The sequence below is a fragment of the Ambystoma mexicanum genome, chromosome 13 (assembly GCF_040938575.1).
Source record: "Ambystoma mexicanum isolate Mex_15411 chromosome 13, UKY_AmexF1_1, whole genome shotgun sequence".
Lineage (NCBI taxonomy): Eukaryota > Metazoa > Chordata > Amphibia > Caudata > Ambystomatidae > Ambystoma > Ambystoma mexicanum.
Genome location: NC_090938.1, coordinates 722,832,443 through 722,854,849, shown reverse-complemented (window position 1 = coordinate 722,854,849; position 22,407 = coordinate 722,832,443). Strand labels below are relative to the sequence as shown.

The following is a 22,407-nucleotide window of genomic DNA, read 5'->3' as shown; positions in this document are numbered from 1 at the left end:
TTCCTGTCGCATTGGCTGAACCTCTCCTAAAGAGAGCATTTCAATTTGAACCAGTGGACGAAACAATTGTGGCCAAGGCTCTGGGACAATTGAAATCAGCTTCCCCGAGTGACCCTGTACCGCTTTATATCCTTCAGGCACTCCCCCAGAAAGCCATCTCCTTAGTCACTGTGGCACTTCACCAATCCTTTACATCAGGGACGATTCCTGCCCCACTGAAGCGGGCACTGGTCTCGCCTCTTTTAAAAAAGCACCAACTTGATTCCTCTGTAGCAGGTAACATACCAGCCAATATCCCAACTGCCCGTTTTTATGAAACTCATGGAGGCTCTAATTACGCCATCTCTTTCTTGGAAACTGATGGCTGTTTTCACCCTTATCAGTTGGGCTTTCGCCCCTTGATGGGCACAGCGTCTGTCATAATTTCACTCATGGACATCTTGGCCATACTTCAAGACCGTTGGGGGGGACATTGATTCTTCCTGACATCTCTGCAGGCTTTGATACTGTGGATCATGACATTCTCCTTGGCCGCCTTGAACAAGCTGGAATCTTGGGAGCTCCATTGGCATGGTTTGCCTCTTTCTTTGCTGAACGTACACAGGATGTCTCTTTCCGGGCTTGTGTCTCTCCACCCTTGTCTCTGCCTTGCCCTGTGCCCCAAGGTCAGCGTTGTCATTGATCTTATCTCTAAGTTTGGATTCCACTTTTATACTTGTGCGGATGACATCCAACTGGTGTTTTGTTTTGCCTCACCTTCAACTGAGCCCCCCCCCCGTTAAGCTGAAAGACTGTGTGTCAGCCATAGGAAGTTGGATGGCATCCAACTGGTTGAAGCTCAACGCGGAAAACATTGAAGTTCTTGTGTTTGGCTCCCATACGGCTAAAACCACTTGGAGTCATGAGTTCTGACCTGACTCACTAGGCCCATGCTCTACTCCCAGCATCTCTGTTAAAAGTATCAGTGGCAGGCTCCTTCGTATGGGCTCTCATGAAGCCCAGATATCAGCAGTCTATAACTCTGGCTTTGTTAAATTAAAAGTGCTACGTACGGGTTATCTCAGCAATTATGGGATCCCTGGACTATTGTAATGGGGTCTACATGGGACAATCACGTTACCAGATACAGCGGCTGCAAGTGCATCAGAATTTCATGGCAAGGCTGGCATTAGACGCCCCAAGACTTACCCCTTCTGCAAACATGTTACTGTAGCCAAGACCAGAGTGAAGTTTAAGACCTTATGTATCACCCACCGGACCCTTCACAACACTGGCGCAACCTACCTGAAAATAAGCTGGAGCATTACGAACACACCAGATGCCTCTGCTCATCCTCCCAAGTGCTACTTAAAGTGCCACGTTACCAGAGAGCTTGGCTGGGCGGTCGTTCTTTTTCGGTTCTCGCACCTTCTGTGCGGCCTAACTGCGTGATATTGGAGACTATCTTCAATTCCGCAAAGCACTGAAAACCTATCTTTTTTAATACTCTTATGTTGTGGAAGTACTCCTGGACTGTCCATCCTTCTCAGCGCCTAGATGCTCTCGAGCCTTAGTTGCGCTTTACAAATCTAGTACAATACAATACAGTAATCAAAGCGATTCTCTCGAAAACGTGACCATGAGACTACACAGGAGTTCAGCATGTAACAGGATATAAAGTTACACACCATCTATTTAGAATCAGGCATTCTTTGTTTTAAAACAACCATATTGCATTTTATGATGCCGAAGTTACAAATTCAGTTGCGTATCCACGAGAACAGAATCAACATGGACGAAGGAAGTATGTTGTAAGTAACAGATTTATGTTTGATTAGTATTATGAAATAATATATTTAGGATGTTCGAAAAAAGGATTATTAACTTATTAATAAATAAATAAAACAGCATATATTGTAAAGTTTATTCTTTGTCAGAATATTAAAGTTTTCTTATTGACTAACAGTTACATCTGCTTACCTGTTATTGCATGGAATTTATATTCCAGCTGAGGGTGTTTGCAGCTAACATGCAAATATAATACTCCCTAATGTTCGGATCTCGACTATCATATGGGAAGACAGAGAGAACGACAGGCGTGTCCGTTTGTTACCCCTCCTAACAAAAGCAACGTGCCCATTCAAAGCATGTTGTAAGAAGATTTGGCATGCCGGCAGGCTTTTTGAGATTATAATCCATCATGAAATCAGATATCTCCCCCGCCAAGCCCTTTACACCACCATATAAATCAAGGGCTCCCACTCTCCAACCACAGAATAGGGGTGTTTTCAAACGCACTGGGAATACAAACTGTTGAGCGATATTGGTCCATTAAGCAAACTCCCTCGCCAAACTTTACATCCAGCCATGAGGTAAGAGCCTGCCTGCACACCCAGGTGCATTAGTGTGATTTTAGTGTGTCTTCATTTAAATGGCACGGTTCTTTTCAGTTTGGTTGTGTGCTGCTTGCAGCATTTCTTGACCCCCTCCTCACTCCTTTTCCCGCTCTTGCCTCCATCCCGCCCCCAGTGTTGTGATTGGACCTCTGTGCCCATGCTGCATTTCCATCAAGGCTTAGTCCTCGTAGCAAACTCTCTCACTGAAATTTACATCCAGCCGCGAGGCAAGAGCCTGCCTGCACACCCTGGTGCATTAGTTTGATTTTAGTGTGTCTTCATTTTAATTGCACACTTCTTTTCATTTTGGTTGTGTGCTGCTCGTGGCATTTCTTGACACCCTCCAACTCTTCCTGATTCTTTTTCTGCGCTCCCGCCTCCATCCTCTCCCGAGTTCTGTGATTGGGCCTTTGTGCCCCATCTAGAACAAACTCCCAGGGCAGCCCCTCGGCTAAGGGCCCTAAGGCAAAGGGCAGCTTCCAAAGTAGCAGCTCCACCCTCTGTTTGCCTGTTTTTCGCCTGGGAAGCCGGTCAGCCGTCAACCAGTAGCGACTGACAAGGTAAATGTGGTCTGGGTGGGGAGTACAGCATTTACTGTATTCCAAACGCCCTACCACTCTTACCTACATAACACAGCACACCAAGTTTAGTCAGCTAGTAAGTAGTGTCTTATCACAGCTGTGTATGCATCTTAAGGTGGTATCCCAAATCTAGGTGGTTTTGCATTTAAAATTATGTCCCCATTTTAGGCGTTTCTCCCTCTATCCAGGTATCCCAAATCTAGGTGGTTTTGCATTTACTGTCGTGTCCCCATTTTAGGGGTTTCTCCCTCTATCCGGGTATCCCAAATCTAGGTGGTTTTCCATTTACCGTTGCATCCCCATTTTAGGCATTTCTCCCTCTATCCAGGTATCCCAAACCCAGGTGGTTCTGCATTTACTGTTGCATCCCCATTTTAGGCGTTTCTCCCTTTATCCGGGTATCGCAAATCTAGGTGGTTCTGCATTTACTGTTGTGTCTCCATTTTAGGCGTTTTCCCTCTGTCGAGAGGCGCCGTCAAACCGACCGACTTACTAACCCATTTCCCCCCCTTCCTGCTCTTCCAACATAACCAACGCCTCTACATGTGATTAGGAGCTAGCAACACTACACATAAACACACCGAAAAATTATCTAATGTTCGCACCCTACCAACCCTGAGACTCTGGAAACAGCACTAGAGGGAAATCCATACACACAGCCCATAAATCCATCAACACTACACTAACGCACACCAACACAATATACTCATACACCAAACAGCCATCCGCAACTCTAGACCCCCAATGGATACAACGAACAGTGTGCACGAACACAAACCCCACCCTAACATCACATGACACACACACCGAACACAACAATAGCACACATCCGAGGCACTGAGTCTTACCCATACAGTTACAGCACATAGGGCCTCCCGAACCAACTCCCCCATGCAAGACAACACTCACAGACAAGGGGTTCTGAACCTATCCTATCATCCTTCCACCACAAAAACACCGAGCTCTCCTCTCTTGCAGAGTCACGTGAGCATCTGGAGACTGCCCCTGGATGGTAGTAGCATGCAATATAAATCAACATGAGATAAGGAACAAGTTACTTACCTGTAACTCTTGTTCTCCAGCATGGGCCTGGCATGGATTCACATGCTCATGAATATTCCCTGTCGTCAGGCCGGGAATCCTCGGTATAGAAAAAAATCAGTATCAGTTTCGTTTCTGATCTGTCTTTCTTAGTAGTAACCAATCACTGGTCTCTGGGTCATACTGCCCCAGCCAATGACTGCCCTCTCCCTACGCCCGCCTCTGGCAGCCATCCTCAGATTTGGTAGCACGTAAAGTGGCAGGATGACCAAGTGAAGAGCTGCAGAGGGGTAGGCGGGAGGGTTCGCATGTGAATCCATGCCAGACCCATGCTGGAGAACAACAGTTACAGGTAAGTAACTTGTTCCTTCTCCAGCATGGGGTCTGGCATGGATTCACATGCACATGAATAAGAGAATACATAGCAGTTAACACATGCACAACCACGGGAGGTGGCAACAGGCTCAACATTAAGCAATACAACAACTCAACATTAAGCATCTCTTACCTCCTCACCAGGCTCACCTTAAGCGAACAGGTTGCGCAGCACTGCTTGGCCGACACTGGACTCCTCCCTAGAGTCCCGATCGACGCAGTAGAATCTTGTGAAGGTGTGCGTCGACCTCCACGGTGCAGCCCTGCAGATGTCCAGCAGGGGCACACCAGACAGGAACGCCGTGGTAGCAGCGATCGCTCTGGTCGAATGGGCTCTCGGACGGCCGGGCAGCGGTCGGTTTGCCCACCGGTGACAGTGCATGATGCAGCCGGAGAGCCATCTGGAAATGGAAGTCTTCGAGAGAGCCTTCCCTTGATTCACAGTCCCAAAGTTCACAAACAGCTGTGATGTCTTCCGAAAACTCTTCGTGCGGTCCACGTAGAACTTCAGCGCTCTAGCTACGTCCAAAGAGTGCAGAGTCCTTTCAGCATGCGACGAAGGAGACAGGAAGAAAACTGGCAACACCAAGGGTTCGTTGAGGTGGAAGTCCGACGGTACCTTGGGCATGAAGGAGGCGTGCATCCTCAGCACCACCCTTGTGTCGTGAAACGTCAAGTATGGCGGCTTGCAAGATAGGGCCTGGATCTCTCCCACTCGTCGTGCGGAGGTGATGGGCACGAGAAACGCTGTCTTTCACGACAGAAACTTCAACAGTGCCGAATGCATAGGCTCAAATGGGGCCCACATGAGCCTGGCCAGCACCATGTTGAGCTCCCACGCCGGGGCAGGGGCCTTCACCGGCGGGAATGATCGGAACAATCCTTCCATAAATTCCTTCACCAGTCGATGAGACCACGGGGACGCCCGTCCCGTAGTTCTGGTGTATCGTGAGATGACGGCCAGATGTTTCTTGATGGAAGCGTGAGCTAGTCCAGCCTTGGCCAATGACAGTAGGTACGGCAATACTTGAGGGGCCGTAATCCGCAGAGGGTTAATCTTCTGTGCACGGCACCAGACAGAGAACCTCTTCCATTTATGTCCGTAGCACTTGAGAGTTGAGACGCCCTTGCCTTTGCAAGAACCTCTCTGCAGTCGGCCGGGATGTCGTACCCTCCAAACTCTAGTGCTGCAGGAGCCAGGCCTTCAAGTTCACCGAACCGGGTTGTGGTGAAGAATGGCGCCTCCTTCTCTGGAGAGAAGATCTGCGTCCGTCGGCAGCTTGACTGGTGTGTCCAGAAGGTCCGGGAACCAGATCTGTCTCGGCCACGCCGGTGCGACGAGGATCATCCTGCAGGGGACCTCTTGAGCTGGTTGATGAGCCAGAGCAGCAAGGGCAGCGGAGGGAACGCATAAAGAAATAGGCCGTCCCAGGGGAACGAGAAAGCATCACCGATGCTCCTCGGCTGGGGGAACCTGCTGGCGAACCTCCGGCACTTGGAATTCGTCGCCGTCGCGAAGAGATCGATCTGGGGTTCGCCCCATCGTCAGAAGAGTCGATCCACTTGATCCTGGCGTAGTTCCCACTTGTGGCACGAGCGCAGCTCTCTACTGAGTGAGTCGGCGATGGTGTTTTTTATTCCTGCCAGATGAAAAGGCACCAGAAACATCCCTTGGGCGACGGCCCAATGCCACAGATCCTGGGCTTCCTTGGATAGGGCAGGGGATTTGGTTCCGCCCTGCTTCCGGATGTAGAACATTGTGGTGGTGTTGTCAGTGAAGATCCTCACCACCTTGCCCTTGAGGGAGAGAAGAAAAGACCTGAGGGCCCAGAACACTGCGCGGAGCTCCAAGATGTTGATGTGGAGTGACTTCTCCTCCTGGAGCCAAAGGCCTCTCGCATGAAGATCTCCGGAGTGCGCTCCCCAACCTTCCAGGGAGGCATCCGTCGTCACAGTCACCTGGTGAGCTGGGGTCTGAAAGTCCGTGCCCACCGACAGATGAGAGCGGGTACCCCACCACCGGATCGCCTGATGGAACAAACGTCTCGTTGAGAGGGATCCTGTCCTCGAAGCTGCCTGTCGACTGGACCCAGTGGGCGTCGAGGAATACTTGTAAGGGGCGCATCCGAAGCCTGCAAAGGCGCACCAGATAAATGCAGGAGGACATCATCCCGAGGAGGGACTTGATAGATCTTACCCTGGCCATGTCCGTGGCCAGCAGACGCTGCACCTTGCCCAGAATGGTCCTTTCCTCCGACGGCGAGGCCAGCCACGCCACTGTGTCGAGCTTGGCTCCCAGAAACAGGGTGACTTGCGACGGAACCAGGTAGGATTTCGCAAAGTTGATGGAGAATCCCAGGTCCGTGAGCAGCTGGACGGTCTTCGCAGTGTGCTCCACAGCGAGCTCCCTTGTCCTTGCTCGGATGAGCCAGTCATCCAGGTAGGGGCAGACGTGGATCCCCTGTAGGTGCAGCCTCGCCGCCTCCGGTGCGAGGCACTTGGTGAACACACTGGGTGCCGACTTCAATCCGAACGGGAGGGCTTTGAACTGGTAGTGCCGCCCTTGGACCACGAACCTGAGGAACTTTCGGTGTCTTTTTAGAACGGGGATGTGGAAGTACGCATCCTCCAAGTCCAACGACGACAGGAAATCGCCCTCCTCCAGCTGTCCCAGAACGTGCTGGAGAGTGACCATCCGGAACTTCTGTGCCTTGATGTACTTGTTCAGTCGGCGCAGGTCCAGGATGGGGCGCCATCCTCCTGTCTTCTTTTTTACGAGGAAGTACCTTGAGTAAACTCTGGAGCCCCGAAGCCTCTTTTAGACGAGCTCGATGGCACCTTTCTTGAGCATCGCCCTTACTTCCAACAGTAGTTGAGGGACGTGATTTTCCTTCCTGGCCACGGGTGGAACGCGAGGGCACTTCTTCTGGAACTCGAGGGCGTGACCTTGGGCCAGGGCATCCAGCACCCAACGGTCGGTGGAGATGGACTCCCACACGCTGACGAACCTCGCCAGCCGGCCTCCCACCGGGGTGCTTCGGCGGGGGCCCGACCCCACGGTCGGTTCAATCTTGTTTGGAGGCTGCCTTGCCTCCTTGACCTCCCTGTCGACGACGACGGCCACCACCTGACTTGGCGCGTCCCCTGTAGGCTTCCTGGGACGAAGATCTTGCCGCTTGGCGGTACGTGGAGGAGCCACTGCCGGATTCCTTGGAGGCACCTTGTCTGCCTCTGGAGCTCCGAAAGGACGACCGTCGTTGTTGGAGCACTCCCAGTGCCCGGCAGTCTCCATGTCTGTCTTGATGGCCTGTAGGGACTCATCAACCGCCTTCCCAAACAGGTTGTTCCCGTCGAAGGGCATGTCCATAATCTTGGTTTGTACATCCTGGCGGAAATCCGTCGCCTTGAGCCATCCTCGTCGTCTCAGGCAAACGCCGTTGCCCAACTGATGGAAACCGGTGTCGGCGATGTCCGTTTCCACTGTGATGGCGTGGTCCGAAGCAATCTCACCTTCCTGTAGGATTTCAAGGGCCTCAGCCCTTTTGGCGTCCGTAAGGAAGCCCAACAGAGGGGCGATTTTGAACCACAACTCCCTGTCGTAGCGGGCTACGATAGCCAGGGCGTTGGCCGCCTTGATAGTCGTCGCTGCGGATGAGATAACCTGTCGTCCCATCGTGTCCAGCTTCCTGCCCTCGCCGTCTGGCGGGGAAGTTGATGTCGAGGCCGATGCCCCCCCAGCTTTCTTCTTTGCCGCCGCCGAGACGACTGAATGCGGGGTAGGTTGTGCCCGAAGGCACAAGCGGGCAGCGTCGGGGACCCGGTACTTCTTCTCGTACCGGTCCCTCTTTCTTTGCCGGCGCCGTGGCAGGGTTCTTGAGGAGGGCGAGCCCCTCATCCCAGATGTCATCAAGAAGTGGTACGGCGAGGACCGTCTTCCTTTTAGCCTCGCGCCATTGGTAAAGGAACCCTTCCTTCTTCTTCTCTTCTGGGCAGAGCTGGAAGAGCTCGGATGCCCTGGAAATCATGGTATGAAAGGATCCAATCTCGTCAGGCGGGGACGCCCGAGCAAGGGGCGATGGGGGACACGTCCCGTCGTCGCCTCCGTCGTCATCCTTACCTGTCGTAGCCGTGTCCGTGCCTGTATCATCCCCGTGGGTAGTAGACCGGGGGGAAGGCAGAGCAGGCCGCAGAGGTGGGAGAGGTGGCGTAGGATGCGTCCTCCTCTTATGTGGTGGACTTTCCCAAGGCCCCGGCTCCGGTTCCCCCGTCGGGTCTGGCTCAGGTACCTCCGTCGGGGGGAGGAGCAACCTTGTCCTTATCTCCAAGCATAAGGACTGAATCACTGACAAAATGGCTGCCGTGTCCTGCGGCACCGGAAACGACGGGCGCGAGGGCTCTTGAGGAACCTCGTCGGCGACACCGCCACTCTCGTCGCCGCCCTCGTCGGGATCCCTCCCGATGGGTTGGGCCTCTTCCACGACTTCGTTGAGCTCTTCTTCAGAGGTCGTGTCCGTATCCACGATGGCCACCTGCCCCTCCCCCACCTTTTCCAACGAGGACTTCGTGGGGGTCTTCTCAATGGGCCTGAAAGACGTCTCCCTCCGTGGTGGCAGGGAGACTCTGGGTCCTGAGGTCGCCTCCATTGGCGTAGCCTCCACAGGCTGAGCCAGAGCCGCTGCGACATCCTCAATCGAGGCCTTAGCAGGGTGAATTAAGGCCATCGTCACCTTCTGTACGCCTGGGGCCTTCACCTTGGGGGGGGAAGGTCCGAGCCTCGCTCCCCCTCTGCCGGAATCTTTGAGATCGACCGGGGACTCTCCAGAAGCTTAGCCAGGTTCTCGGACTTCTTCTTACCCGAGCCAGAGCATTGGCTCGTGGTTGATGGCGCCGGGGAGGATGCGCCCTGCCTGAAAGCCAAGGAGCCCAACCGTTCGGCGCTCCCGGTGCCCACGGATTCGCAGTGCTTGGCCTTTTGTTGGGCCCCCGTCGTCGGGGCGCCCTCACAGGACTTAGACCAGTCGGACTTCTTTTTCTTCTTCTCGCCTGACAGGCTCTTTCCTTCCAGCCAGTTGATGAGACAGAGGTGGCGATCCTTCATGGTCCGCTCCGACATGTTCCCACAAAACGCACAGTCCTTCTCCGTGTGCGTCTTGTCCTCATGGAGACAGTAGAGGCATAACGAATGCTCGTCCTCCTTGAAAACATTCTGAAGCTGGCATCCAGGGCAGGTCCTGAACAGCTTCCCGGGCGTCGAGCTTCCTTTCTCCTGGGCCATGTCCGGGGTAGGCCTCGGAACTTCTGGAACCCTCCAAAAGCGTAACTCGACAAAATCTTCACCCTTGAGGGGCGTAGAAAACTCTGAAACGGATCCCCGTTGATCTCCTGAAAAAGCGTGAAAACGCAGCAAAAGCTCGAGAGCTACAGCACGAGGACTCCCAACACTTAAACGTGCGGTAAAAATCTGAGGATGGCTGCCAGAGGCGGGGCTTAGGGAGAGGGCAGTCATTGGCTGGGGGCAGTATGACCCAGAGACCAGTGATTGGTTACTACTAAGAAAGACAGATCAGAAACGAAACTGATACTGATACTGATTTTTTTTCTATACCGAGGATTCCCAGCCTGACGACGGGGAATATTCATGAGCATGTGAATCCATGCCAGACCCCATGCTGGAGAACATTGCAAATTGCAAGTAGGACCTTTGAAATCTGCATCTCCAAAGATTTAAAAGTAATTACTCTCATAGGGATCTTGGATGGAGATATTTGACAAAACTGGAAATTCTGTATTGCTTTTGGAGGGAAATAACATACAGGAAAAATATGGAAAAAAACCAGGAAATATCATAATACTGCAAAAAAGAAAAACTAATTGTATAATTGGAAATATGTTCTTGGAGCTGCGTTTATTTAATTTCTAAACCAAATTTGATTGAAAATATGTGATTTGTTGTATATTGTGGTGACTGTACACAGGTTGAATATCTCCCATTGATGTTTCACAATCTAATTTTTTAATACAAACCATATAGCTAAATTAACACCTGATTTTATGTACTAAGCCAGTGAAAAAGATAAATGTGTGTATGCATTGCATGAGTGTCTTCCGTGTTTGTGTGGAGAAATGAGATTACGTAAATACATAGACATTACGATTGGTGATGCTGTACGCTAATATCATGACCAGGGGTGCTGCATAGCAGATGCAGCAGCTGATGTCAGAAGCAGGGGAGTTTTCTAACATTTATTGCCGCCAGCGCATTTGACATTAGGTTGATTGCGTTGCAGATGACATTATCACAAGATGGCAGATGGGAAAAGGTCTGGTTCATAGATATTAATCATTCAAAATGCAAGTTAAGCTCTGTAAAAGAAAAAGTGTATATCGATAGATCTGTTGTAATAATGCAGATGTCTTTACGATTGGTCGAATTTAACATGCGAGTGAACCTTTCCTTTAAGTCTGGAACGATTGCTATTCTACATTTGGGTGAATTAAGAGGCATATTGCACAGCATTTGTTAAAAATCCCCTAATTAGAGTATGCTCTGTCTCCTACACACCTCTTAGTGCCCATAACTGGCTATATTATTACTTTTTCCTTTTCCCAAATACTATTCAAAGCAAATTATGCAAGTCCCCGAAAGGCTGCGAGAGAAAGACTGTAGAGGGGTGAAACCAACCCATGTTTTAAGCAGTGCCTACCCCAGTGCCCAGGTGTGAATTTAATTCAAAGAGAACCCATGGGTGAGGATGAGGAGGTTCTGCAGGGGGAGAAATAAGAAGAATTTGATCTTTCCAAAGAAGGACAATCATACCTGTGCAACACGTTCTTCACGTCCTAAGGAGAAGAACGGGAAACAGGTTAATATACAACTCAGAATACACAGGTCATAAAATTGTACTTTAAGCGTTCAATTTATGAGCACAAAAGGAAACCGAAAACTAACAATTACATTATTTGAGTGAAATATACAGGTAAAACAAAGAGATACTGTATTGACAACTTATTCATCCAACAATTTAAGTGCGTGTTAGTGATAGTAGTGCTGTAAAAATCATTTAAGCGATATTAAACGAAATGTCTTAAGATTAGTTGAAGTAGAAGGGGAAGACCAGGCGAAGGAGTAGATGAACTCCCACTGGTTAAAAACCAAAGCACTGTTAAAACCCAACAACGAGAACCAGAGGGCAAGCCTAACATTTCTGGGAGCCAGGATCAGCAATGACAGGAATATTAGCTGTGAACTATTCAAAGACAATTTATTACAATTCCAGAAGCAGTTAATAGGATATACATCCCTGTATCTGTGTTAAACTTTGCCATCACTCTTTGGCCTAAAAAATGATAAAATCCCTTGCCCAGTTGATGATAATTGTAGTCCCATAATTAGTCAAAGATCAGGCACGTAAGATCATCCTCTTTTAGAAAAATGATCATGTTTTCAGGCCCATTCCCGTCACCTCCCTGCTTGAATCATCTCCTCAAAGTGATTAATTCATTGACAAATTCTGTAATATGAGATAAAGGATGCATAGAACTGCTAATATCAGCCTTTAGGGTATGTTATTTTAGGATTCTGGCCCCATTTTCAGGGGCTTCAAATACTCTTCAATTTGCGTTACTTCTTGTCTTAATGTAAGCACCTCTTGGTCGGTTGATAAAGTTGTGTCCCACATATTCTTTCTTCCGGAATTTAGATTGGAAGTCACAGATTAGATTAAACTCTCCTCCGGTTGGAGGGTTTCAGGTCTTTAGAGTGCTGAATGCTACTGCCTGTGCTGGAGCTGTAGGCTGGTAAAGGCTTATAAGAGGTAAAGAATACATTGACAGTCATAATGAGAGGTGGGTTTCTTACTTATTTTCAAGATATCCCCAAAACATGTGAGGAATATAGCTATTCATGCTATCCACTTTCTGCATAGGCAGATTGACCTGGGCTGATGCTAAAGTATCAGAACACATTTATAAAAAGTCTTGCACTCACACAATGCCACATAACATAAGTTTGAAGCTCAGACTGAACCAATTAGGAGTCTAAATCCCCAACTGAACAGCCCCGATCCTGAGCATGCAATGTTCATCTTCCCTTGTTTAGCAAATTGTGTATAAGGGGATCGATTATTTTGGGTTGGTTGAAAATGATCGCATTAATACTATATTGCAATATGCCTACTACGCAAGTTATTATATATTAAAGGCCTCGTAAGGATGTAGCAGGTACTTGCTCAGGTGAATACAATCTGTATAAAACTAGAGCTACATGGTAGTAAAGCAGCACCAGTGCATTCTGCAATATCTGGGAACTGTTCATTTGTTTATTCTGCTTTTTTATAGTGTAGACTACGGAGCGCTCTTCATAAACTTACTTGATTCTAAGAGTTGTGTAACAGAGATCTGCTCTTTAAAAGAGACTTCAATCAGTAACACAAATCTGCCTAACATAACAACTCATTGATGCAGAGCCCGTGGTGGCCTAGTATAGCATCTCAGGACGAGGACACATTACTAGGAAGCATTCGATTCAATGTAGATTTTCAGAGGTTGCAGAGGATTAGTTTGTGTCTGTGCTGCAGAAACACAAATGTTTTTAAGTTCTTCCTGAATGAGAGTAAACCTGGCTGCAGATTCCACTTCACAGTTGCAGATATATCAAGAGTAGAGCAGTGTGAGGGGGCGTGGCCAGCATGCGAGCAGGCAGGACTTGAGTCCCAACTGCTCCGGTGGACCGCCGACATCATCCTGCCAAATATCCTCATTGGCAAAGCCAACACTTGCCAGGAGAATAGATGCTGAATTGTGATAACCGGTGGCGTCTCCGTGTGAAATTGCAGAGCTCGAAACGACCCGAACCGCAGTTATACGGTGCCGTCTCTCTGCCTCTTGGAGCGCGGCCCCCTGCCAAAATGGCTGCCATAGCCTGGAGCCCATCTCAGAGGCGACCAGCGTGGGGAGAGCTACGACATCCATACCTCTGCACCCCGCGGGCAAGACAATCAAAGCCAAATCCGCGCGGTGCACCTGGCCTGATAAGGAAATCGCACCAGCAGAGGACAAAGAGTGGAACGTTACCCACGGGAAGGCTGGAGGCACCGGCTGCGGGCATCGGCGGACAGGGGCCTGGGGTCTGAGAGGGCACACCGGACTGAGCGATCCGGGCCACCTCCCCGTGGTGCTGGTGGCCACCAGGCATCGGAAAGAGTGCGCATCCACCCGCTCTGGGCCCAGGACTCCCCACCTGGTACCGCAAGGATCGGAGTACCAGAAAGCAGACGGGCGGAGAGGCGAGATCCGAGAAGCGGGGGTGCTCCGGTCTGAGCAATCCGGACCACCTTCCTTGGGCCCGAATGAACGGAAGTAGAACGCCCTGGACCTGAGACTCCCCACCTAGTGCGGCAGGGAGCGGCGGTGCCGGTTGCGTGCCAGAAGCAGACGGGCAAAGAGGCGAGGTAAGAACCTCCCTGGAAAGGGGCCCCAGGTGGATACGGGCTGGAAAGCGGGCACGCGACCGGACCACCTTGAGCTGGTTGTTCGTCCCCTGGCAGCGGAGGGCAGCCATCTTGTCTCTCTTGGCCGGGGGATGTCTGAAGCGGCATCCATAGAAGGCAAGGTCTGCTGGGAACAGCTGGCGCGCCTCCACGGGCACACCACGGGAGGTTCTGCCAGCGACTCCGGGGAAGACCGGGAGAGTGACCTAGGCAGGAGAGATCTCCCCGACAGCCTGTACCAATGGCACAGGACGAACCGGAAAGGGACCCAGCCCCCTAGTATCCTTAAGACTAGCATCCTACTGGCGCAAAACAAGAAAGGCATGGGCAGCACACCCTAGGAACAGTTTGTCTTTCAGCAACTCACATCAGAGCATGGCAGTGTGATCTGCCGATGCCAACTTGGAGCCGGCCTCGGAACTGAGAGAAGGCAGCCGCACGTCAGCTTCACCAATATACTAAGACATAGGCGGACACCAAGAAACCCCCCCACCCAGTACGGTTGACCCACGTTAAGGGCAGCAAGTCTGGGGGATAGAGGAAAAATAATCAAGTTAACTGGCAACATAACCTTTTCTTTTGTTTTTTGGTCGCCAGTAGAGTTCGGGCAACAGATACTTCATGTTGGGGAGGAGTATGGGAAGGGGGGAGGAAAAGTTGCTGTTTTTGGGGACATTACCTTACTTTGTTGCCAACCAGTTTGCCCTCTCTCACCTTGTATTCACTACTTATGCCACCCCTTTGCGTGACCACCATTATTCCAGTTGGATGTCCAACAATCGCTCACTACCCACTACACAGGACCCTCCCCGATGTAGCTGCAACCAACATAAAACTGCGGTTTCTCCATGGTAGACACACAAAATCCAAGGGCAACCATCGACCGCCACAAGTCTCTCAAACTCCTCACCTGGAATGTGAACAGTATGGGCTTGGGTATCAAACGTCGTTTTATAGTTCAATTCTTTAATAGACACTCTCCGGACGTGGCCCTTCTTACTGAGACCCACCTGGCAGGATCGACCTGCAATTTTTTCTGCAGAACCAACTATCGTTCAGCATTTCACACGGGGAATGCCAGGGGAACCCGGGAGTCCAGGGGAACCCGGGAGTCCTGATCCTCTTGCACAAACGTCTTCCATTCGAGGTGTGTGCTGTGGTGCAGGATCCCTCCGGTCGATTTGCGTGGTTGCAGGGCACGCTTTGGGGAGAGACATTTGCCATACTAGCAATATACTCCCCGCCCGGCTGGGAAATAGTCTTCTAGGAGATGTAACCGCCTTATTAGTGAACCACCAACCAGATATGTGGATTCTTGGGGGGGGGACTTCAATGATGTGATGTGCAATACTCGAGACCGGACTCACATCCGGAGTCACAACCCGAATACACCCACCAAACTGGCGACTTTTACGTCTGCATTAGGACTCTGATGTGTGGAGAGAACTCCATCCCACAGAGAAGGGTTACTCCTTTTATTTGGGCACCCATGCATCCCTCTCTAGACTAGATTACTTCCTCCTCCATACCTCGGAAGCATACAGGGTAATATCAGCGGAACTGCTCCCCCGCGGTATCTCCGACCACTCACCCATGGAGGTGGTGCTCCTCACGGAGCCGCCAGTGCCCCCCAAGACATGGAGGGTGAACAACTACTATCTGGGCCTCCCTGAATTCGTAGAACACATCACAGAGAAACCTAATGAATTCTTTGAAATAAACGCAGGCAAAGTAGACAACCCTGTCATACTGTGTGAGGCACATAAAGCGGTGCTTAGGTGGGAGATGATCACCTGGATCGCCAACAGAAGACGAGAGCATCACAGGAAAGTTAGAGAGGCGGAGGAGGAGGTAGAGAGACGGGAAGTCATGTACATACAGGATGCCACCCCAGAGACACACCGCTCTCTTGTGAAGGCTAGAGAGACCCTCCACAAAACAGCATTTGACAACGCGAAACGGGCACACTGGGAATCGAAAACCAGGATTTATGAATGTGGCGATAAAGTCGGAAAACTGCCGGCCTGGTTGGAGAAACGTGAGGAGGGGCATCGACACGTCCGGCAGATTATTGATAGCCAAAACGGGCTGGCCCAAACAGACCCTGATATAGCAGAAGCATTTGCTAATTTTTATGCTGCTGTTTATAGGGTCCTGGAATCCTCACCGGACCTGTCCTTTCTGGATGGGGTTGTGCTCCCGCACCTGTCTGAGCAGCAACAGGCACACCTTGATCGAGACCTAGAAGAAAATGAAATTGCAGAGGCCCTGTCCCAGCTCCAATCTGGGAAGACACCGAGCCCCAACGGTTTCCCAGCTGAGACGTGGATAAAGCTGGATGGCAACAAGATGGCAGCTCCCCTCCATAAAATGTTCCTCGCAGCCAAAGAACAAGGACCCCTCCCGCCGGACCTATGGAAAGCTAGCATTGTAGTCATTCCCAAACCAGGCAAACCCCCAGATTTATGCACATCATATAGGCCGATCTTGCTTATTAATAGCGAGGCCAAAGTCCTAGCCAAATTACTAGCTATTAGACTACAGCCGGTTATTTCCTCTTTAGTGCATCCCGACCAGTGTGGCTTCATGCCAAACAGGTCAATGCGAATGAACATACGGCGTCTCCACCTAATGCTGAAACGGACCCCAATTCTCAATCCGTCTCTCGCTCTGATTGCAATCGATTTCGAGAAGGCGTTCGACTCAGTGATGTGGGAAAGTCTCTGGGCGACAATGAGGCGCATGGGCTTTCCTGACCTGGGTTAAAATCCTATACGAAGCTCCAAACGCAGAGGTTAGAGTGAACAGCTGGTCCTCCAAGACCTTCCCTCTGGGCAGGGGCACACGGCAGGGCTGTCCTCTCTCTCCCCTCCTCTTTGCCTTGGCAATTGAGCCGTTGGCTAGGTGGCTTCGACAAGTCGCCACGTGGGCCGGGTTCCGGTGGCCAGAGGGGGGCGAAGACAGTCTCTCTCTATGCGGACGACTTGCTAATCTGAGTGACCCGAACCGTGCGTGCCCGATAATAACTCGAATGCTGACATCTTTCATCGAATTTAGTGGCCCGAAGGTGAATTGGGGTAAATAGTTTTTTTTCCCAGTAAAGGGAGGGGGACCTGGCAATTCTTCGGGACTGCCCATACAGAATAGAGAGGGAGGGTTTCCGCTACCTCGGGATATGGGTCTCCGGGAATCTCTCGGATTATGTACTCCATAATCTGCACCCACTAACTGATCGTTTTGCAGAAGACGTGAAACACTGGATGCTCCTCCCCCTCACGCTTATGAGCAGGGTGGCGCTCTTTAAGATGTTGGCTCGCCCATGCTTTGTATATGTGCTGCAGAATGCCCCATTAGGGATACCAGACCCGGAATTCATACGAGTCGAGCGCCTCCTCAGGAAGCTCTTGTGGAAGGGTGGGCAACCCCGCATTGCACTAAATAAGCTACAGAGATCCGTCCAGTCTTACTACTGGGCCAGCCAATTAACAGTGGTCAATGACCTGCTCCACGGGAGCCGGGAGCTCCCACACATTAGGGCAGAGACACCTGATACACACGATACCTCACCACTCTATGTACTGAATCAGACCCTCCCCAGATCCCCCCGCAAACAATGATGGCACATATAGAAGTCAACTGGAGGCAGGCACACAACCACATGGGCTGGAGGAATAGAGTAACTCTCGCACAACCATTATTGCATAATTATATACTCACTGAACTACATAAGCTCACAGCCTGGGACCGGTGGGTGGAGGCCGGGATAACTACAGTAGGTGGGTGATGTTATAGTTGATGGTACTATTGTCCCCTTTGAGACGCTGCAACAGAAAATTAGAATTCCTGAGGTGGAACACTACCACTACACACAACTGACGCACCAGACTTTACACCCCTGGAACACAACTTACTCACAGAACACATTCCCACTAGAGTCACCTCCATCCTATACAAGGTCATAACTGCCTTCTCCACCCCGGAATTGGCTAGCCTGAAAGCTAAATGGGAGAGGGATGTTGGCACCATAGAACCAGAGGACTGGATCCAAGTTCTTATGCACCCGCGTGAAATTGCAATAGACTTAAGAATCCGGTTGGTACAACGTAAGATACTTCACTGGGTTTATTATCCCCGCGTGACCCTGTACAGCTGGGGGCGGGCGAATGATCCTAACTGTTTGAGATGCCATGGGGCTGAAGGAACTCTTTCACATCCTCTGGCAGTGCCCCTGAATCAAAATCTTCTGGATACAATGTTGCCAAACACTGACAAGGATCCTAGGTCAGACAGTGCCAGCAGAACCAGCAACATTGTTACTAGGGGTCCCAGATGAGAACACTGCGAACACACGGAAGGGTATCTTCCTGTCTAGAGCACTGGGATTGATAAAGCAGGACATTGCACAGAAGTGGGGAACTCCGGAAATCCCAACCTTGGCTCAATGGTCTGCGGTGCAGCTAAAGAGCACAGAATAAACACTGCAAGAGGATGCCCAGCTAAAGCCGCCAAGATATGGGGAAAATGGGAAGAGGGAGCAGACTGAGAATTCCTTCAGTAAGCAGGGAGGGCGACTGGGAGTGTAATGAGTCATGGCAAGGGATCACGCATTTACAGGAACGAGTGTATAGTGGCAAGAAAGGGCGGCTTGTAGGGCCCACACAGGGCATGGAAGGTGATGGGGAAAGTTGTTGATGTTGTATGTTTGTAACCAAAACAAATATTATATCCAAAAAAATAGTAGAGCAGTGTGTATATATACGCTGCCAGCTGTGGCAAAGCCCAGGGCCCCACACTGTGACACAGAGGCTATGCAATAAAAATGAAAGATGCCAAAGAAGACGAGCAGATCCTGGTAAAGATTGCAAAGTCCCATGTTTGAAGGAAGGTACCAGGCGGTCTGGGGATGAAGAGAGGAGTAAGAATGCAAGAATCAGAAGGGGTTCACTAGTATCAGGTTAGAAATTCATACCTGGTTCTCCTTTTGTTAACTCTGTTGGTCCCTTAGACATTGGCCCTCATTAGAACTCCGGCGCTAAACCATGGTGCTATTAGCACCAGTGTCCATACCCGAGTCCGCCATGGAGAGAGGGGGAATTACCACCCCATTCCAAGGTTGGCGGGGCGGTAATTCCCCCTTTCTCCATGGCCCTTCCCCATTCCCATTTTTGCCCCATAGGGATCAATGGGAATGGTGAAGGCGGCAGCCTTTTACGGCGCCGTTAACCCCTTAACGCCAGGGTCCTAATGAGGGCCATTGTCTTTTTGGCGTCAAAGGAACTTGTACTGAAGTCCCCCTTCAGCTGCAACTCTTCTATGGTGAGGTCCCCTTGGTAGCTCATATGGCCACCTGGGAAGGAGTGTTTCTTGTGCATCTTTTGTCGCTGGCCGGGTTTTCTCACCTATAAAGTCTTTTGGTGAGCAAGCTGGTGGCAGTTACAGGGTTTGGTTTTGGCTCCACCATCCCGTAGCTTGTTTACTAAGTGGGTACCCATAAGCCCACAGAGTTTCGGATAAGGCATTTTAAAAATCATACCGCCAGGCCATTCTGCTCCATGGTCTGTGTGTGTGTGTGTATTGGGACCACAAGGAATGGCAAACATAACAGTCCTGCGTATGTAGGCTGAACCGGGGTGGCATCTAGTTCTGACTGGGTGAGTGTCTCCCAGACAACCCCATTTACTCTCGGAGTGAATCCCACTGAAAGTGGAATTATGCTAGCCAGTCCTACCTTGATGGCCACCCAAAACTTGAAATGGTGGATGTTTTGAAGTGTCTGAGGAACAGCGCATCTGAGTGACAGACAAGATACCTATTGAAGGACAGTTCATGTGGGACTGAATGAGAGCTTTTGCAGCAGTGCCCTTGTGTGGCAAGAGTATAGGGTGATTAGGCACAGTGTATAAGGGAGTATGTAAGACAGGGTGGGTATCTACAGTATGGATGGCAATGTATAAGGGGGTGACTGTGGCATTATGTGTATACCTCGGTATTGCGAGAAATGGTGTGCGAATTGTCATTTGCTTGTCATCCTTTAGCAAGCAGTGGTTGTCTTCTCTCAGTAAAGGACCGCCTTGGCCCACCGTGGCAGGCCCTGTGTGCTGTCTTCTCTGAAATGCACAGGGTGTTTTGTAGACTAGACGGGAGTTGAAGGGGGCAATGAGGGTGCTCTCTGTGACCGATGGTGTCTTGCTTCAGGAGCATTCTTTGGGTCAGGGCAATGTTACCAGCGTGTGTTCTCAGTACGGGTGGCCAGTGCCTTTCCTGAAGGGGATCCCCCTGTGCTCCCACAGGGGCTGTGAGTATCCGCTGCCTTTGTCTGTAAAACTGTGTTGTGTGTAGACTTGCTGGGGCAGAGGCAAAAAGTGTGTGCTGGGTCCAGGAATTATGGCAGTTTGCATCGGCTTCGATTGAAACCTGTGCCATTTGCATTACAGGTGTTTGCAGCAAGAACATGAGCCAACTGAGCTTTCATACAGAATGGAATGGTCTTCTTTGTCAGTCAATCAAGCTTAGCAGCATAATAATCATCACAAGTAATAAATATACAACAATCACACTTTAAATGAACTTTCGACAGACACAGTGAGCAATTACACTAATAACAAGATCCCCGAGATGAATTCTGAACAACAGAAATAGCATCACTGGATGACGCAAGTAAATCTTGTGCTTGCAAAAACCCTAACGTGTACTGTGCGAAATAGAAATAGCAGCAATAAATTGCAATGATTCTTCTTGAGTAAACAAACTAGATCATGAAGAAAGATCGACACAAATGATGCACAGTTCAAGGGTGTTTATTAAACATCAATGGGTTGGTTGAACGCCTTTCTAACCATCAATCTAAGGATGGGAGCAAGCTACGACCATCAAATATTAAATTACGCAGTCCTAGTCAAGTCAAGTCAAATAAAAAGGGCCTATACTAAACACTGGTTGCCAATCCTTACCCTGATAACAAATGGGTGTGGGAACAATAGCGTATGCAAAAGAAATGGTGTCCAAGAAATAATAGGTCAGAATGACTGAGCACTGAAGCTCCCTTTCCCACGTTTTCAGCACGGGACAAGATGGCACACCTGAGCTTTGAACACACTTTGGCTTTTCTAGCATGAGGATGCAGTTCAGGACACAAGCCAGGGCTTTCTGCGATAAAGTCTCTTTTTCTACAAAAGTCTCTCATCCGTAGAACGCCTTGGATAACAAAAAACACACCAAAATTCCTTTCTCTTCAGGAGTTTCTCTTTCACTCAGCCGGGCTCAGACCCCATTTCCACACAACTTCACAATGGGTCTCCCTCAACCGGGCTCGGACCTTGTACTCTCATTTTTAACCTTGTTTCGCAGTTTAATCAAATTGAAGACTTTCAACTGTGCAATGGATTTTACATAGACCCTCGCAGGACCACTTCGATTCACCTTTTTTTTACAGCTTTTAAGTTCACAGTTTACTTTTGTTTCCCTTTTGCCACTTCTTTGAGGTATATAGCAAACAGAGACCTTCCATTGTGCACAACCGCGGTGTCACTCTTATCTTGTATCTCTTAGTTCTACAGTTCACATCAAAGTTCAAATAGCCATCGGCAATTGAGCCTTTACTCGTGTCTTTCAACAAACACGCCACATTTTATTTCTCTAAATACATTGTTGGCACTTGCAACCTTCACTTCAACACAGATCGGTCTGCAAGTGGTCTCTCCAACTCACCGGCTATGTTCATTCCCTTGTGCTGCTTTGATCTTGGAGCCATGGACGATACCACTGCAGATGCTGCTTCTCCCCTTCTCAGTCAGTCCTGCAGGAGGGCCCCGGGTATCTGACACACAATGCAGGATTCACTAGCTCCGCTTCCTGAGCTTACACATGCTGCTTTCATGTTTCTTGGAGTATTACAAACACTCATTGAAAAGTTCAAGGATATCTCCCTCCTTGATTTCCCTTCTCATTTGGCCGTCTCTCTCCACCGGTTCAGGTGCCACCTCAGACGAACTGCTCATTTCTGTGCCTTGCTCAGAATGTGCTTCTCCTGCTCCACCTTTTATCCGTGTGTGGAAGTTCAATGGGAATCAGCTGTGCGTCATTAAGGGCAATTGCCTGACTCTGCCTGACCATGGTAGTGGGACCGGTCAGATGCAATGCTCGGCCTGAGTCCGTTTTCCCCGAGAGCGTACTGTCGTACTGTCATCTGTGTGAAAGTCTTCATGTAGGGAAGGGGAGGGGAGGGGAGGGGGAGTTAAAGTCCACTGATATCCTACCTGGTAGGATGGGGTAAACGGTTTACCGGGGGGGGAGAGAATACCGTGTCTCGCCATCAGGAGTCCCACTCCCCGAGGACCCTTTCACCCAGTTGATGCTCCCACACTGGTCCACCCCAGGAACTGGATCCAAAAGCGATGGCAGTGTCCTGGCCACCTGGATAACAAGTCCCAGAGGACTAGCCGGTGCGACACCTTCTGGTTTCTCACACTAGGTAATTTTCAGCAACTAGACTGATCAAAGAAACTAGAAATAGCAGCAATAAACAGCAATGATCCTTCTTGAGTAAAC

General features: G+C 50.1%; 1 protein-coding gene across 6 annotated transcripts in view; it reads right to left on the bottom strand.

The window, feature by feature from the left end:
• LOC138521808 (E3 ubiquitin-protein ligase TRIM39-like) overlaps positions 1 to 22,407 on the bottom strand; it is a 915,506-nt gene that overhangs the window by 339,286 nt on the left and 553,813 nt on the right. For all 6 annotated transcript variants that reach the window (XM_069634922.1, XM_069634924.1, XM_069634923.1 and 3 more), the window contains one exon: positions 11,190 to 11,212. In XM_069634922.1, the coding sequence (XP_069491023.1) occupies positions 11,190 to 11,212 (23 nt within the window). The remainder of the gene's footprint in view (positions 1 to 11,189; positions 11,213 to 22,407) is intronic.